General features: G+C 43.8%; 1 protein-coding gene across 10 annotated transcripts in view; it reads left to right on the forward strand.

Moving 5' to 3' along the window:
- Positions 1-15,365, forward strand: part of PRDM4 (PR/SET domain 4) — a 77,871-nt gene extending 62,506 nt beyond the window's left edge. For 4 of the 10 annotated variants that reach the window (XM_042843601.2, XM_065564599.1, XM_008179359.4 and 1 more), the window contains 7 exons: positions 764-913; positions 3,452-3,591; positions 7,418-7,503; positions 9,494-9,621; positions 10,852-11,166; positions 12,755-12,923; positions 14,201-15,365. In XM_042843601.2, the coding sequence (XP_042699535.2) occupies positions 764-913; positions 3,452-3,591; positions 7,418-7,503; positions 9,494-9,621; positions 10,852-11,166; positions 12,755-12,923; positions 14,201-14,504 (1,292 nt within the window). In that variant the 3' untranslated portion in view covers positions 14,505-15,365. Of the gene's footprint in view, positions 1-763; positions 914-3,451; positions 3,592-7,417; positions 7,504-9,493; positions 9,622-10,851; positions 11,167-12,616; positions 12,670-12,722; positions 12,924-14,200 lie in introns of those variants that run through there. The other 6 variants (XM_065564607.1, XM_065564648.1, XM_065564631.1 and 3 more) reach the window with 3 other exon arrangements.
- Positions 15,366-17,647: the final 2,282 nt, after the last annotated feature.

Genomic DNA, 17,647 nt, shown 5'->3' on the forward strand with positions numbered 1-17,647 from the left:
ACACACATGAGCAGTCTACCTGTTACTTGTCAGATGTGCTGGATATGCAAGTCAGAAAGATGGCTAACTGCCGGTATTTTCTAACTGCCAGAAAATCTTACTCCACCTGTGATTTCAAATGAAGCTGCTTTTTCTACCACTTGGATCAGTACCAGTAAAAAGGATGCTGCAATAAGAACTCTGCTCCAGTTTTCTTGCTGATGCATAAGGAAGAATAGACTTCCTTTTCCATTAGTATACTGGATATGCAGGGATAAGATTCGAAAAACTTGTTAAAGTCAGTAAAGTAGGCAGAGGCATCGCGAAGCAATCTATGTGGAGTAAGAAGGGTCCATTTTTACATAGTAGCTCTTCTGACTAAAACTACATATTAATCTTAATGAGGTTAAAATCCAATGAAGCTGATGAGTTACCAGTCAGAATAAACCTATAGTCTGATCCTGGTAGGATTTCTCCATTCCCAGCTCTGTCATAGGTTTATAATATATAACATATAATCACATCTGACTTTGGACAAGGCCCTAATTTCTCTTGCTTCCATTCACCACCTATAAAAGGGGTATAACAGTACTTCCTCCCACCCTATGTCTGTCTTGTCTAATTGGATTGTAAGCTCTTTGGCAGGGACTGTCTCTTAGTGTGTGTTTCTAGAGGGCTGATCACAGTGAGGCCTTGTTTTCATTGGGGCCTTCTTGGTGTTACTGTAATACAAATAATAAATAATACCTCACTGATCTGTGTTGTCCTTTTTCTACACCCACAGGGTGCACGCTGTGTGACAAGGCCTACCCATCAGACTGCCCAGATCATGGGCCTGTAACTTTCATTCCTGACACCCCAATAGAGAGCCGAGCCAGACTTTCTCTCCCAAAACAGCTTGTTCTCCGGCAGTCTATCATGGGACCTGAAGTAGGTAAGGAAGATCTATTTATCATATATCTCTACACATCAGTAAAACACACCCCAGTGGTATTAACATAGTTATGGGACACAATAGGAAAGGGTCTACACATTAAGAAGGTGACTCCAGAGGTGTTCCCCTCAGACAGTCACCATGATTACTTATAGTGTGCAAAAGAGTTTTGGTTTGTGGCCATGTTTTTGGGCTTTGCCTAGACTAGGGTTTTAGGGTGGCTTATTAAATGTGTTAGCTAACACATTGGATAGTCTTGTATAGACAAGGCAATGTGTATTTTACAATGTGCTAAATGGTCGAATGGAAGGCTGGAGCAAAGCCTAAGCTTCAACTCACCCTGCTTAGCACATGTTAAAGTATATATTGCCTTGTCTGCACTAGACTTTTCAGACGTGTTTGCTAGTGTGTTGTAACATACTTTTAATGTCGAGTCTAGCCAAAACATTAGCGCAGGAGATTTGTTTCTCTTTAGTAACCATTCAGCAACAAATAGGTCCTGCAGTATTCCTGTCTAAGCAAAATATATTCTGTTTTCAATGCTGGAAATGTTGCACAGCCACAATAAGTAAAATACAACTTTAGACTTACATATTTCATTCAAGGAGGTATTTAGTCTCTTTTGGAAGAGATTGTTGATGTGTGGAAGAGTAAGGAGCCAGCATTTCTGAAAGAAGGCTCCATTCAGATCAAACAAGATCCAGGTGGTGTAAATCTCCATAGCTCCATTAAAGTCAAAGAAACTAGACCGACTTACACCAGCTGAAGAACTGACATGTTCTCTCTTGTCATGGTCAGTACTGCCAGTCCTTCCCTATCTTGTCTTCTTTTTTTGAGGAAGATTATCAAAGAGATTGTCTGCGACGAGGCAGCTCTAGCAATAATGAGTCCTAACTTTCCTAATACCAGTCAGTTTGGTTTTAGACCTGAATATGGTATAGAGGTTGTACTAATTGTGTTGGAAGATTATCTCCTGGCAATGGATAAAGATCAGGTTTCCAATATGCTGCTATGGTGCTAGACCTACTAGCAACTTTAGTACTGTTGATGTGCCGCAGACCCTAGCTGGGTTGATTGACTTGCTTTTGAGTCTGTGCAATCCATTTTTATTTTTGGGGAAGCCACCTGGGGTATGTGGGGAGATAGTATTGGATGATTGCTCATCTGCTTTACAAATTCTCTTTTACTGGGTTTTATTAAGTCATCCTTCCTGGTTATTAGGTAGTTAAGGGAGTCAGTGAAGCAGACTGGCTCTGTTACCTTCAGTATGTGGATTACACCCAGATTTAGGACTCCATGTCATCAAATGCAGACACTGCAGTTAAGTAACTTTCCCAGTGTCTGGCTGAAATTGGAGCTTGACAAGAGCTAGCTGCTTGAGGTTTAACTTAGACAAGACAGAGATACCAATTGTAGTTTGGGGAAAACAACCAGAAGAAACAGTGGAGTTGATACCTGACCACTATTCATCAGTTAGGGCTGCCCTACACTGGGAATTTATATCGGCATAGCTATGTCTCAGAGGTGTGAAAAATCCATACCCCTGAGAGACATAGCTATGTCGACCTAACTTCTGGTGTAGACAGTACAAGGGCGACAGAATTCTTCCATTGACATAGCTACCGCCTTTTGGGGAGGTGGGTTACCTGTGCTGATGAGAGAACCTCTCCTGTTGTTGTAAGTAGTGTCTACAAAGACGTGCTAGAGGCACAGCTGCAGTTGTTTAGTGTGGACATACCTTCAGGTTTGCAGTCTGGGGGTCTTGCTGAATCCCTAGCTGCTGCTGGGTGTTCTGGTAGTAGAATTGCTCAAGTGCCGCCTTTTCCATCTGCACTTGGCAGGTTGATTGTGACCTTCCCTTTAGATGTGGATCTCGTTATTATAATCCATGTTTTTGTCACTTTAAGATTGGATTATTGCACTGCACTCTCCAAGGGTCTGAAGACTAGTTGGAAACTTCAGCTAGAGAAGCTGGTTTGCTTAGTGATGCTTCTTGTTGGGAACAGATTACCCTTGTGCTCTGTGAGCTTTCCGCTTTGTTCCTGGAAGCCATCAAATGTATTGGTGTGGGGCTATAAATATAAATATTTTATAATAATAATATGGATACAAGAATTTCTCTGCTCATCACAGAAATAAATTTGCCTCTGATGAGAAATGCAGAAGCTACTTAACAGTGCCCAGCAAAAATTCTGGCAATTTGGTAGGCTAAATTCATGGGAATTAGGTAGGTACTGAAATGATAATTTTCTGGTTCTGCAGAAAATGCCATAAATCTTTAATAGGCATAAATGGTCAGGACCTTAGTTTTACAGCTCATCTGAAAGTAATGAGTTGCTTTAGAAAACAAAAATAAATATTGTAATTAGAACAAAATGGCTCCCAGGGGTGTTGTCTGATGGTGGTGGCTCTTGTTTCTATAATAAAAACACAAGGTTTTATGGTCTGATGCCCAGGTATAACCCTCAGAACATTATCTCACAAACATTGCATCTTTTAGTTGTGTTTGACTTGTTGTTTAACTAATTGATTCTGCAGTCAGTGCCTTTCTGCTGATAGGTGTGTGGACTCGGGAGACCATTCCTGTGAGGACTTGCTTTGGACCTCTGATTGGGCAACAGAGTCACTCTTTGGAAGTAGCAGATTGGACAGACAAGGCAACCAATCACATTTGGAAGGTCAGCGTATGTCATGTCTCCCTAAATCTTACGTCAGTGTCAAAATTGCCAGTGTGGTAGTTTTAACTGTGACTTGAATGCTCTCTTCTCTTTACCCCATCCCCAAATCAAGGCTGTTTTTGTGGGGGGGGTATATGTATATGATACCAGCTCTGAAATATGGCCTTTGTCAGGTGACTAGTGACAGCTGATATAATACAATGCACTGACAGTTAAACTTGTAACATAATGGAACATTCTGTAGTCTAGGGCTAGGTCCTGGAGTGGGTTACTTGTGATGACCAATATTCCATAGTATTGCACACTGAGTTCTCATTTGTATTCCTGGAATCAGTACTGTTTTATTTGGTTACATTGCAGACTGTGTGGAGTCCCCACCAAAGCGATAGGTCATTTGCTGTAGGAAAGCACTTAAAACCTTTAGTTTTCCTTTCTGGGCCATCCATAAGTGTCACCAAGGTTTCCTGATCTCTCAAAGTCAACTGATTCTGACACCCTTGATTTTCTAGCACCAGCTCTGTCACTTTTGACTTTCTAATACCATCAGCTCTACACGTGGCAGTCAAGTGTTGAGGATCCAGCAGTGCAGGTCCAGGAGAAACGCATGCAGTGGGATTCAGTGCCTAGTTTAAATGGCTCAGAGGTCTGCAGATCTATCTAGAATGACCAAGTCTGATGCTGAAATCCTAGCACTACTGATTGTGTGTTTATAGGTGATACTGAGTCATCACTCCCAAATCTGGGTCTCTGGTCCCAGAAATGTGTTTTCCCTCCAGTGTCAGATACTTAGTCTTATATAAATAGTACCCAGAGGTGATGTCTGCTGATGGTTTACTTGCAGGAGGGTCTGCAAGATAGTTGAATGAGGATATAGGTATTCCTTTTGTGGGAGTCCCTCTAAACAAAATCAGTAGAACTGTTTCTGTAACCAGGTCAGGGTTCTTAGTAGGAACTGCCATGAGCTTTCTTTGCTCTGAAACCCTAGCTGAGATGACCTTGTGCCAAGATACCCTCAGCACTGAAACCTTGGAAACTATTCCCTGGCCCAGACTGAGGTGGCTCCCGTACCGACTGAGGTGGCTCCAGTACCTACTGAGTCTCATTCAGTGCTGAAACTCTGGGAATGAATACAATTGCTAATCCACTGCTAATGTCCTGACTTTGAAACCATCCAAGGCCATTGGTACCCAGAGACAGTTAGGTTCCAAACACCAGTATCAATGTTTGGTCTGAAGACAGGCCACAAAAAGCTTTCCTGGAGTCCATACCCCTATCATCTGCTGATGCTGGATAACTGGTTCTGCATGCTTCTCCTGTTTATGTTCAGTCAACTGCATATTGACAGCTCAGAGATTCCAAGCAGCAATGCTTTATTATTTAAAGAAAAAAAAGTGGCAGCCTCTCCAGGACCATGCTGCCTTTGCACCAGAAGTCTCAGTTCTGATTAGATTGAGCCATCTGGTGCCATGTCTTTGGAATCTATTCTACTGCATTGCCAGGTGCAGGTCCTTTAAAAGTGTTTTCATATTGTTTTAAACTTCTCTCCAGTCTCAGTGCCCAGTGGGAAAGCACTTAACTTGTAAAATTGGGATTCTCAGCTGACATTAAGAATAATTCCTTGGGATCGTTGATGTGTTTTCTATTCCTTGGCTAGTCAGCACATGGCAATTGCTACCAATAAGGTGACATGTCTATGACCGCCATAAAACTGATTGGTTACAAAGGCACCACTCTTTCTTGACAGTACTCTCACCTGAGACGCTTATGCCTCAGGTTATTTAAGGTGCAAAAGACAAAGGTACCACATGGGTTTTTTTTGTGTTGTTGGAAGGAGTAAATAACTCTTCCTTATTTACTTTCTCCACACCAGTCATGATTTCACAGAGTCCTAATGCCCAGATTCCAGTCTGAGCCCGGAAGTCTACACTGTGACCCAGAGCCCGAGCCAGCTGGTATGGGCCAGCCCTGGGTGTCTAACTGCAGTGTAGACATTCTCATAGTGATCTCACGAGTGTTCTCTCCAGTCCATATATCTTTTTTGCTTTGGGGTTGGAGTCTTGTTTCACAAAGTCCTTGGGACCTTTGGTTTGTTATTGGTCAGAGTATCATTTGTACCGTGCACCGGTGACGACAGCATTACTCATAGCCATAGCTACATCCCACAGATTTAGTGAGGTAGAGGTCAGATGGCCTATAAACTGTAGTCCATATGGGAAAAATTATTTGATTAGTATCCTTAGCTCAATTTCCAGTCTCAAGTCATCTCTATTTTCATCTCATACTGGCGGCTAACTTGTCTGTATTTCCCCAAATATCCCTTATGCCCTAGTGAGGACTTGCACATGTTCGTTCATCTGGTAACATCTAACATATTCAGCTGATCCAAAGGCAGCATCCATTGCATGTCTTATTGTTTTGTTTTGTTTTTTTCATAGAATTTGCAAAGCTGTTACTCAAAACTCTGTAGGTGTCTGCATCAAAAAAAATTCTCTTACTGAGGTCTGATCTGTAAGAGTGAAATGCTGTAACTTCTTTTGACCTGCCACATAGTTTTACCAATTTTGTATTCCTTGTTCACCTAGAACTCCTCAGCCTGTCTTTCTAGAGTATTTGTACTGTTTGCTAATCTCCACAAGCAGTAGTATGCAGAGGCCACTCAAAGAAGAGAGAGGTTACTTACCAGCCATTGTTCTTCAAGAGTCTCAAATCTGCATATTCACTCTCCATCCCTCCACTACTTCAAATTCTCAGATCAAGAATTCCAAACTTAGGGAAGCAGCTGAGGGATAGATGGGGCCACTCCCATTTTTATACCCTTGGAACCCTCCATGATGGGGAGGGAGGGTGAATGGCCCAAATCAACATTACTGTAAAAATTTCCAACAGCTTGATGCCAGGAGGCACCAGTCCGACAAGGGTGACTATGCAGAGGTAACACTCTTGAAGACTATCAGTTAATTCAGGCCAACAAATCATTTTAACCTTCATTCTGGTGTACACACTTATACCCTCGCTTACCTCCCTGCAATCTTTTTTCACATTTTAATGTTATTAGATGTGATGAAAAATGAATCACATTCATTCATTAATGTCTATCACAGGTCGGCAACCTACGCACGTGTGCCAAACACAGCACGCGAGCCGATTTTGAGTGGCACGCAGCTCCCTGGCGCGGTCCCGGCCCCCAGCCCACTCAGCCCCCCTGCCCATCACTCTCCCCTGCGGGGGCAGGAGGCAGAAGTTTGGTTCTGCAGCAGCCAAGCTTCCCCCCTCCCCCTCTTTTTCCCCCAGCGTGGTGCTTTCCTACCCCTCCTCCTCTCCGTCCCTGCGCCAATCAGCTGATGGCCCTAGCGAGGGGGAGGGGGAAGAGCAGCAGCATGCACACAGCTCCGTAAAGCAGGCAGAGAGAGGTAGGGACGGAGCCTGGGGAAAGGGGGTGGAACAGGGCATATCCCTTTGACTCTTTCCTCTCTACACCAAGGATGTGGGATTGTTGCAAGGCCCGTTAGATGGAGGGATCAGGGAACTTCTGTGCAAGGTACAGTGTTGCCCTCTGAGGTTGAAGACCAGCTCGGAGAAGAAATGCCATTAAATGACTTCCTGTAGCTTAGGTGCCCCTATATTGTTATGGCTTGGTTCACCATTGGGGGTAGCATGGGCAAGATACAGTGAAGTCAGATGGCAGTTGTGTGGGAGGTGTCTTGCTGGAACGGGCGTCTTGCTCAGTCTGGGTAAGCAATTCCTCTCCTAAAGAAAGGGATGAGCTCTGACCAAAGTCATTGCCACATATTATCCTGACACTGTTTGTTTTGTTTTTTTCTGTCAGATGTACCACAATGGCGTCCTGGAGTTCTACATCATTACAACTGATGAAAATGAGTGTAACTGGATGATGTTTGTACGCAGAGCCCGGTGAGAGCTGTTTACCCAGCTTGAGCAGATTTGGACCCTATGGTGTCTTTTTTTTTTTTTTTTTAAATAAAGACTATGTATTATTTGTACTACCATAGTGCATAGGAGCCCCATGCACCTATGAACCAGTATTCCATTGTGCTAGTCACAGTACAAACACAGAACAAAAAAACAGTCCCTTGCCCCAAAGAGCTTATGATCTATGATAAGGCAAGAGACAACAGATGGATATAGACAGATGCGGGGTGGGGGAAAGAGGCGGGGTTTGAAAATAGACCAGTCAGACACAGGGTGAGGGTGGGGTAGAACACAAGTAGTGTGAATGTGTTGGTGGCAAATGTCATGTTCATTCCATTATTTGTTTGTTTGGAAGGGATTATTTACAAAGGGGTCAACTAAATGGAAGGAAAAGGGAAGGTGAGGGGTAGGGGTACAGGGCAGGGGAGTAGGGGCAGGTGTGGAGTGAAGCTGGGGTGAAAGAACTGTGAGGGAGGGGAAGGGTTGGCACAAACAGCCAGTCCCCTTGACTCCATGTGACTCTAAAGTCTGCCCATGGCCTAGAGAAATTTTGAAGAATGAATGTGCAGCCCACTGCAGTGGCTGCCCTATGTAATAATTAAAGAGTGGTGCTGAGTGAGCCTTTGAGGGATTTCTAGGAAGCTGGGATTGTTGATAGGAGAAAATCAGTAAAGCGGCAAGCAAGAGGCTGGGCAGGGTATTATGGGGGGTGAACTAATTATATGGTAAAGCATCACTCCGAACCTGTGAATTGAATCTAGCCATTTGTCCTTTCAAGCCTTATGCCAGCTGCTTCTTTTGTGAATATGGTGATCTATTGTTCTCTTCCCTTCCTCACACTTTTTAAAATAGATCTGTTAAGATGGCATTTGCTTGCTTTTTTGCTTTACTGATCAGATGCTCCCAGGTACTGCAATGTGGGCCAAGACCATCCTTTTGTTCTGGGGTTCACTGCCTTTCTCCTAATCCCTACTGATAGCTGTGCCTTTTTCTCTGCCCGGGAGTCTGCAAGGAGAGCTGTGCAAACTGATGTTAATATTGCCCCATGAGTGGGTCAGTAGGAAGGATATAATAATTTCCCTATTACTGCATGAGACAGAGCGGGTCTCCTCTGTAATTCATTTCATCAGGCTAGTGAGCAGGCATCAAGAAGTTGCTCCTGGCCTTGGGTCTTCTAGCAAAGTGGTGCAGTGCTGCTTGCATGTTCTACCGTTGATCTGCAAGGCCAGCAAGACACTATTGCCTCCTGGAAATCTTTGCAAGTGCTTTAAATTCAGCTATTTCTGCTTATTAGGGCAGGTCTTCACTACCTGCCGGATCAGTGGATAGGGATCGATCTATCGGGGATTGATTTATCGTGTCTCGTCTAGACACGAATAAATCGATCCCCGAACGTGCTCCCCGTCGACTCCGGAACTCCAGCTCACAAGAGGCGGAAGCGGAGTCAACGGGGGAGCGGCAGTGGTCGACTCGCCGCCGTCCTCACGGCCAGGTAAGTCAACCTAAGATATGTAGCTGAAGTTGCGTATCTTAGGTCGACACCCCCCCAGTGTAGACCAGGGCTCAGACTCATTTTGTATTTCTCTTTCCTTGCCTTTTTTATTAGGGGTATTAGCATGAGAAAGGATCTTAGTTCTCTTAAGAGGTCATCTGCTCGTTTCCCACAGTTTGCTCTCTGTGATGTCAGTTATTTTCACAGCAACCAATTGTGATGTCACAAATGCTTGATGACTTTATAGGGGACTAAACAATAGGAATAAATGAGCTTCATGTCATCATCCCTAGTAATAAAGAATGAGGGAAGTGATAGAATGGCAGTTGAGAAGAAGTGTTTCTGAAATGAAAATTCCCCGCAGGATACTGAGAGTTCTTTAAGGAGATTCCATTGTCTTTTAGTACTACTGATAGCTTTGCTTTTTGTTCCCAAGCTGACAATTTTGAAAGGTGTTTAAAGGCTCTTTTGTTGGTGTAGGAATCGGGAAGAGCAGAATCTGGTAGCTTATCCCCATGATGGAAAAATGTACTTCTGCACCTCGCGGGACATCCCTCCTGAACAAGAGCTTCTCTTTTATTACAGTCGGGATTATGCTAGACAGATTGGTAAGAAGACTGGCGCATTTATTTGCTTTTACAGACAAAGTCGAACTTGAGCTCCCTTTTATGTGCTGCCTCTGGGCTGTAAATTGGGATTTCCTTAAGTTTTTTTTGTCAGTGCTTGATAGTGAGTGGTATTGTACTCCTATAAATTCCAGTTCACTATGTGTAAATAACAGGTTCTTCACCATTGCTATAGCAGCCCTTTAATTTCTCTTCAATCAGAATGAAAAGATTTCATATTCCAATGGGACAAAGAGTTGTTTCTCTGTCATCCATAACTTGGGAGAGGCAATAATATGATGCGTTAGAGTCTCCAGATTTTGAGTGGTCATAACCGGTATTGGTGTAATGCTCTTCATAGTTTAAATTTCCACATAACAAATTATGGTGAACTTAGCGCTTACAGAAGGATCAGGGCACTGAACTAAACTATTTGTATAGTACCAAATGCAGTGCAAGCTTCCCTTCATCTGCATGGCTTAGCTGAGAGCCATATAGGTGCCAACACTGATTGAAAAGAAGGGAACTCTAGGTCGACCTTTAGTTTTCAAGCAGGAGGAACCAGGCACAAAGGAGGAGAGACTGTTACTTGTTCATTGGACTTCAAGGGTTGGAGGATGCTGCTCCTGTCCATAATTCTGTTAGATCAAAATCTGAAGTCCTTACCCAGGTGTATTTAATCTTTATTGAGGAAAACTCCCATTGAAATTAAGTTAAGAACTGAATAAGATCTACCAGAATTTGGCTCAGTACTATTACTGCTATTAATATATTGCATTTATATAATGCCTTTCACCCAAGGATCCCGAACACATTACAAAGGTGAATAAGAATCAGTATCACCCTTTTACAGATGGGGAAACTGAGGCACGGAAACTTGTTCAAGGTAGCACAGCGAGTGACTGAGTCAGTGAAAGAATTCTGATTTCCCAGACCTTTATCCTTTGAGCTTATTACTTCACTTGAAGTGCAGTTCATCCATCCTGTAGCATATGAATAACTTTAGTTGGTGTTCCCAAGGTTCTTGGGTAGAACAGGTACCATAACCCTCTGTAGTCTGTTGATACCCTTTGAAGCAAGCGTAAGGCTCAATTTAACAAGCTGTAGAAAAACCACGCCACTTGATTTTAAATTGGGGAAGGTATGCAGCCATGTTATGCAGTCGGCCAGCAAATGTTTTGAGTGTGTGAAGGAATGGTGTCTCTAATCAAAAGAAATGCTTTTGGGTTATAGGTGTCCCTGAACACCCAGATGTGCATATCTGTCACTGTGGAAAGGAATGCACTTCCTACACAGAGTTTAAGGCCCATCTGAGCAGCCACATCCATAACCACCTTCCCAGCCAGGGGCACAGCAGCAGCCATGGATCGGGCCACAGTAAGGAAAGGAAGTGGAAGTGCTCCATGTGCCCCCAAGCTTTCATTTCTCCTTCCAAACTTCATGTCCATTTCATGGGACACATGGGCATGAAGCCACACAAGTGCGATTTCTGTAGCAAAGCTTTCAGCGATCCCAGCAATCTCCGGACTCACCTCAAGATACACACAGGTAAGGCAGATGGCCTGAGTCACACTTTAAGATGCCATTTCACAAAGAGTGTTGTTTGAATTGAAGTAAACTTACTGCTGGCAAAAGGTGCCCGATTATCAGCCCCAGAGACTGAAATCCTTTGTTCATTCACAAAATAGGCCCTATACATACAGCAGCAATGCAGACTTACCCCAGCTACTGCCTCTACATGCTTCGGCCTTGACCTGGAAGGACTGTCTCTCTCTCCAGGTACTTAGAAGGCCTCCAGCACCTTAGTATCCAGGAACTGCCTATGGAGTGAGAGAGTAACAGTCCAGGTCCATTCAGTTCTTGACCCAATGAGTTGAGACTGCTAACATGAGTGCCAGTTATGTTGGGGGTTTTGTGATGTGGACACCTATTCACTAGGAACTGGACTAAGACCCACCATCTCATTTCCATGTACACTGCTGAACACTTGTCGGGTGGTAACTGACAGTAATCCACCTGTGCCAGCTGTAACTCCTCAGTCACTGGTTTAATCACATTGAGGCACATAACCAAGCCTTTATCCAGACTCTTCAGTCCTCAGAGGTTAAATCTAAATAAGCTGTCAGCCTGTGGATGGCACCAATTATATTGATTGAGGTTTATGGCTTCAGCCCTAAATCCCAGGATAAATTACTTTGCTGTACATGATAGGACTATAGGAGCCACAAAGTAGGCTTGTTTACTACATACACTTTTTTTTAAGGCAGGAAATTAAAAGGTAAATATCTTTGCAGACTGCCTTAGTTAAATGGGTACCTGGTGGTGGTAATAATTCCCAATTCCTATATAGCACTTTTCATCGATATAGCTCAGAGTTTTTGAAGTAAGCATCATTATCCCCATTTTACAGATGGGGAAACGGGAACAGAGTGGTAAAGGGATGTAAGAACATAAGAATGGCTATATGGCGCAGACCAATGGTCCATGTAGCCCAGTATCCTGTCTCCTGACCGTGGCCAATTCCAGATGCTATGAACAGAACAGGGCAATTATTAACTGATCCATCTGCTGTTGTCTAGTCCCAGCATCTGGCAGTCAGCTATCTTGGCTAATAGCCATTAGTGGACTTGCCAAGGTCACCCAGAAGGCCAGTGTCCAAACCAGGAATAGGACCCAGGCACTGTTTGAGTGTTCAGTGTCCCAATTCTTAACCCTGAAATACCAGTCTTAAGATCCAGTACTGAACTCTTAATGACAGCACTCTTACAGTTAGAGGACTTTCCATTCAGATGTACCCAACGTGCTTAAAATATTTGATTATACAAATTGTTCATTAGATTTACTTTATTTATGTTGCAATTGCAAAGACCTTTTGGCTGAACACAGCATCTGGGTGTCCTGCCTCTTTATAAAGCTCCCAGCTCTGGAGTGATTGAATTGAGCTCAGGTGTCAAATTTTGATTTCTTGCATGGCTAGCCCAGACTGTTGTTTTAATAGGTCATCATGCTGAGATTGGAACAGAGCTGCAGGAATAGACAGGTGAATTCTTAATCTGTTTCAGGGAAAGATTTTTCTGTAGTGAATGATGGGTTTTTTTTTGCAGACGTCATTGTCACTGTGTGTGTGCAATTCTAGGTCAGAAAAATTATCGCTGTGCCCTCTGTGACAAGTCATTCACCCAAAAGGCTCACCTGGAATCGCACATGGTCATCCACACCGGGGAGAAGAACCTGAAGTGCGATTACTGTGACAAGCTGTTCATGCGGAGGCAGGACCTCAAACAGCATGTACTCACCCACACACAGTAAGTGATCTTAAGTATGGCAGCTAACCAACAGGAAGTCTAGACCAGGCCTATGGAGTAAATAACAGATCTGGACAATATAGAATACTCTGTGAACTCACTCAGAAATCTGGATTCAAGAGAAAATAAATATCACTCTAGGTTATGGGGAAGTGCATCTTGATCGACTCTAGGATGGCTGTGGTGTTGGCCATCTGTTGAGGATGGAATATTCTGACAGGAAAGCTACCATTGAACCTTCTAAGGCTTCTGCAAAATTTGCTTTTCTTACTACAGAGAAAACCCAAATCATCCTGCTTGCATAGTGTAATAGCATTCTCAACCCTCAGTTTTGGGAAGGAAGGTAATCCACTGATTTTCGTCCCTAATTCTCAGCTGAAAACTGTCCAAGTTCCAATGTGACCATGCAGAATCAGAAATCATGCCACAGCCTCACTGGCATTCTCACATATCAACTCCTTGTCCCAGTCTTTGTCCAACCAGTCCCAGTCTCCACCCTGGGATTCTCATCCAATCTCTCTTCCCCTGCCCCCTGAGCTCATCTGAATCTAATTCCTCCACCCATCCCCCTCCCAGTTCTTGTCCTTTGTGCATTTGTCAGGCCGATTTATTCTCCAGTGTCTGAGATAGCAGGGGAGTACTGGATAGCACAGGGCAGGCAGTCTCCCTGCTCCCAGTTCTGGTATATCAGCAGCTGGCCATGAGCACCAATGCTCAGCCCCCAGCAGCCCTGGTGTGGAGCAGTGCAGACAGAATCTATAGAGCATTTAGCTGCCAAACTCTTAATGTGTCTACTGAACAGAGATTTTTCAAAGAAATAATGTGGCCAAATTTGGTCAGTTCCTGGGAACAACAGGCCGATCCCTGGTACCAGGGTAACCATACTGCCAAATTTCAAGTTCCTGCTCCAGCATCGAGTTTTGGTTAACAAAACTGTTCTGGTCAATGAATTCTATCCCAGAAGAACTTTATCCTGATTTATAAAGAGGCTGTACCGTTGTTGGCCCTAGTGGATTTATTGCCACTGTGACAAAGCAACCTACACAAAGGCTATGTAGCCTTTATATGCACACAGTTGCTTGTAAACCCTGTGCAGTTGTCTCACCCCATATGTGAACTCATTTTCAAACTGGTTCCTTTAAACTAAGAAGCACATTGTAACAGTGATTAAAGTAACCCCATTTCCCCATACTCCTCTAATCACTTAAACAAGTCTTGTCAATTATAGTTGCTGTGTATCATGAGGAAAATCTGACTTTTTTTTCAATCCCTTGTAGAGAACGGCAGATCAAGTGTCCAAGGTGTGACAAGCTGTTCCTGAGGACAAATCACCTGAAGAAACATCTCAACTCCCATGAAGGAAAGAGGGACTATGTGTGTGAAAAATGCTCCAAGGCTTATCTAACCAAATACCACCTCACTCGCCACCTAAAAATCTGTAAAGGCCCCACATCCAGTCTCTCAGCCCAGGAAGAGGAGGATTCAGAGGAGGAAGAACTAATAGAGTCAGTGAGGACTGAAGACTGTAGGATTAACAGTGGAGTGTATGCAACAGATGACTCACTCTCTGGACATAAGTGACAAAAGATGGAGGAAAACTTTAGATGTAAAATTGGGGAGGAAAAGTCACTCCCCTTTCCCCAAGCATCATGTTTTTATCAATGAAACATTATATCCCTATTTAATAAGCCCTCTTGCTAAAACTCTGAATGAGAATGGATGACGCACTTATCTGTTGACAAGGAACAGTTTCCAGTAAGGAGATCATAAAAATACACTGTGCACAGACTGACTCTTGTCTTTCATATATTTTGCTCATAAACACTGACAAAGTTACCTTGCTCCATTCTTTGGATGGAAGAATCATGAAACAAAAATGTGATTTAGTTACCATAGGAACCTGTGAGCCAACCGTCTTGAATTGCCAAAGCCATGAAAGTATGTTGGGGATTTAAAAGAAAAATGATTGTGTATTTTGACACTTTAATTCAAAGGGTTTTGTGTTCTCTCTCTGAGCCACAGAGCATAGTACAGAGCATTCAAATTCTCAGCTTTCCTTCTAGAAGTACAAATTAAATGCTTTGGTTAAAAAATAGTGAAATCAGTACTCAATGTGGATAAAGCAATTACCTGACCACAAAAATTGTAAAGGAGACCAACATTTGGCTTTCAGCTAAGTGTTGCCTTTTAAGTTCCAGTTCAATAGGAGATGAGGCATGTAGTGATCCTACTTAATTCCATATGTTAAGTTTTGATGGGTTTACTTGCCTTTCAGACCACCAGAGGCTTGAAATTGTCCAGATAGTATATATTACTCATTACTAAGCTGTAAATCTTAGCCACCTGAAGTGCTGGTGATGATTGGAGGGTTTGCTGCTAATGTATTTATGGAATGAAAATTTGTTTTCCTTTTGGAAAAATTAAAATGTGGCTCTTTTCTAATGTGCTTTTCCAGTAGAATGATGGAAAAATGTAGATCCTCAGTGTGTGTGTCAACATTGCCACGTTCCTAACCCAATTCTGCCTTTGTAGGGCTTGCTGGTAGGAGTATTCCCCATCAGATGGGGTACTCTCCCTAATGCAGTTAAAGAGCATACACAAACGTTATTTTGAAAAACTGTCCTTTCATAGCCAGTTTAAAAAAATGGCTGCTGAGAGCCTGTGAAGTAGGTTGAATTTAACATAGAGCATGGCAAAGGAAGCACTTTGCAAGTAATGGAGAAGAATCATAGTAGAACCCCCTGCTCAAAGCAGGACCAATCTCCAACTAACTCATCCCAGCCAGGGCTTTGTCAAGCCTGACCTTAAAAACCTCTAACAACCTCCATAGCTAACCCATTTCAGTGCTTCACCAAATCTAAACCTCCCCCATTGCAACTTGAGACCTTTACTCCTTGTTCTGGCATTTGCTACCACTGAGAACAATCTCGATCCATCCTCTTTGGAACCCCCTTTCAGTTATCAAATCCCCCCTCATTCAGCTCTTTTGCAAACTAAATAATTCCAATTCCCTCAGCCTCTCCTCATAAGTCATGTGCTCCAGCCCCCTAATCATTTTTGTTGCCCTCCACTGGACTCTTTCCAATTTTTCCAAATCCTTCTTGTAGTGTGGGGCCCAAAACTGGACACAGTATTCCAGATGAGGCCTCACCAATGTTGAATAGAGGGGAATGATCACGTCCCTCGATCTGCTGGCCGTGCCCCTACTTATACAGCCCAAAACATGGTTAGCCACCTTGGTGACAAGGGCACACTGTCGACTCATATCCAGCTTCTTGTCCACTATAACCCCTAGGTCCTTTTCTGCAAAACTGCTGCCTAGCCACTCGGTCCCTAGTCTGTAGCAGTGCATAGGAGTCTTCCGTCCTAAGTGCAGGACTCTGCACGTGTCCTTATTGAACCTTAACAGAAGACTTAAGAATAACCAAACCGTAGAGCTTCCTCTGGCAAAGAAGAGTTTGATGGTATAAACGATCAGAGATACCACAGTTGAGGAACAGAGTGACTTGCACTATGAATAGGGACTTTGCTGATATGCCTCCAGCCCAAATTGATTTTGTTAAGTCCCAGCCCTTGCCTGAATCCCTTTTAGGCCCCTTACGTTGTACAGATCCTGGTGAAAATGCAAAGAGTAGCCACTGAACTGATCACAGTTAGGTAGGGGTGTGTGTGTGTGGGGGGGAAACAGACTGACTATATATATTCAGGCTGTGGTACACAGCAGGAGGGGCCAGGGCAGAGGGTACATGTAAGGAGCATGAGAGTGGGAAAAGGATGTACTGTGTGAATGCATGTAGTAGGCATGACCCAGACAAACAGGCACCATGGCAGCAAATCTGTGTAAATTAGTATCTACTGGGTTTTTGTTTACAAAAGTTGGCAAGTAAGGAAGACTGAGGGGTCAGACTGCAATCCCCCATTCACCTTCCATCTAAACTAGTGTGGCACCTAAAGTTTTACTGTCAAGTTTCTGACTCTGGGCAGGCAGCTGGATGTCTTTTATACCTCAGCCCCAGCATGATTATCAAACCAGGGGAAATCAGATCTTCCTGTCTCTCACAGCTGGATGGGTGTACTCTGGGCAGGCTTAGCTCCATCCAGAGGGTTCCAGGAGGGTGAGGAAGGAGACTTTCTTATGACCTGCAGGCCAGGGGGTTAGGATACACATTCAGGATGTGGGAGAGCCCCTGCCCCCCACCACCAACTGAGAGAGGAGGTGAGCAGGAATCTGCCCCCTCACAGCTGAGTGGCCTATGCACTAGGCTATAGAGGCACTTGCTCTCTCTAGCCTAAGTAATATTTATTTAGTGATTTAAAGTAGAAAGTTTTCAACAAGCAAGAGAGCCCTCGGCCAGGAGGTACAGAACCCCCCTTGAAATCCATCTCATCAGACAGGGGTGGGGATAGAACCAGGATCTCCCACATCCATTCTGAGTACCCTAACCCTTGAGTTATAAGGGAGCAGAGCCACTCCAGGACTGGTTTGGGGGGAGGTAGGTAGGCACTTAACATTTTTGCAAGAAAGGGCTTAGGTGCTGAAGCTGCCTGGCTCTAGGAGAGGAAGTCCCATCTGCAGATCACAAGTAGAGCAAGGCATTTCCCTGCAGCCCGGACAGAGCACTGCTCTTCTCACTGAGCTAGTCACCTGTCATGCTGCCAGTAGGGCTTATGTTTACATGGCAAAAGCAACTGGAAAATAAATTAAAACAAAGCTGGACGCGCAG

Source organism: Chrysemys picta, chromosome 1, assembly GCF_011386835.1.
Source record: "Chrysemys picta bellii isolate R12L10 chromosome 1, ASM1138683v2, whole genome shotgun sequence".
NCBI classification, from domain to species: Eukaryota; Metazoa; Chordata; order Testudines; family Emydidae; genus Chrysemys; species Chrysemys picta.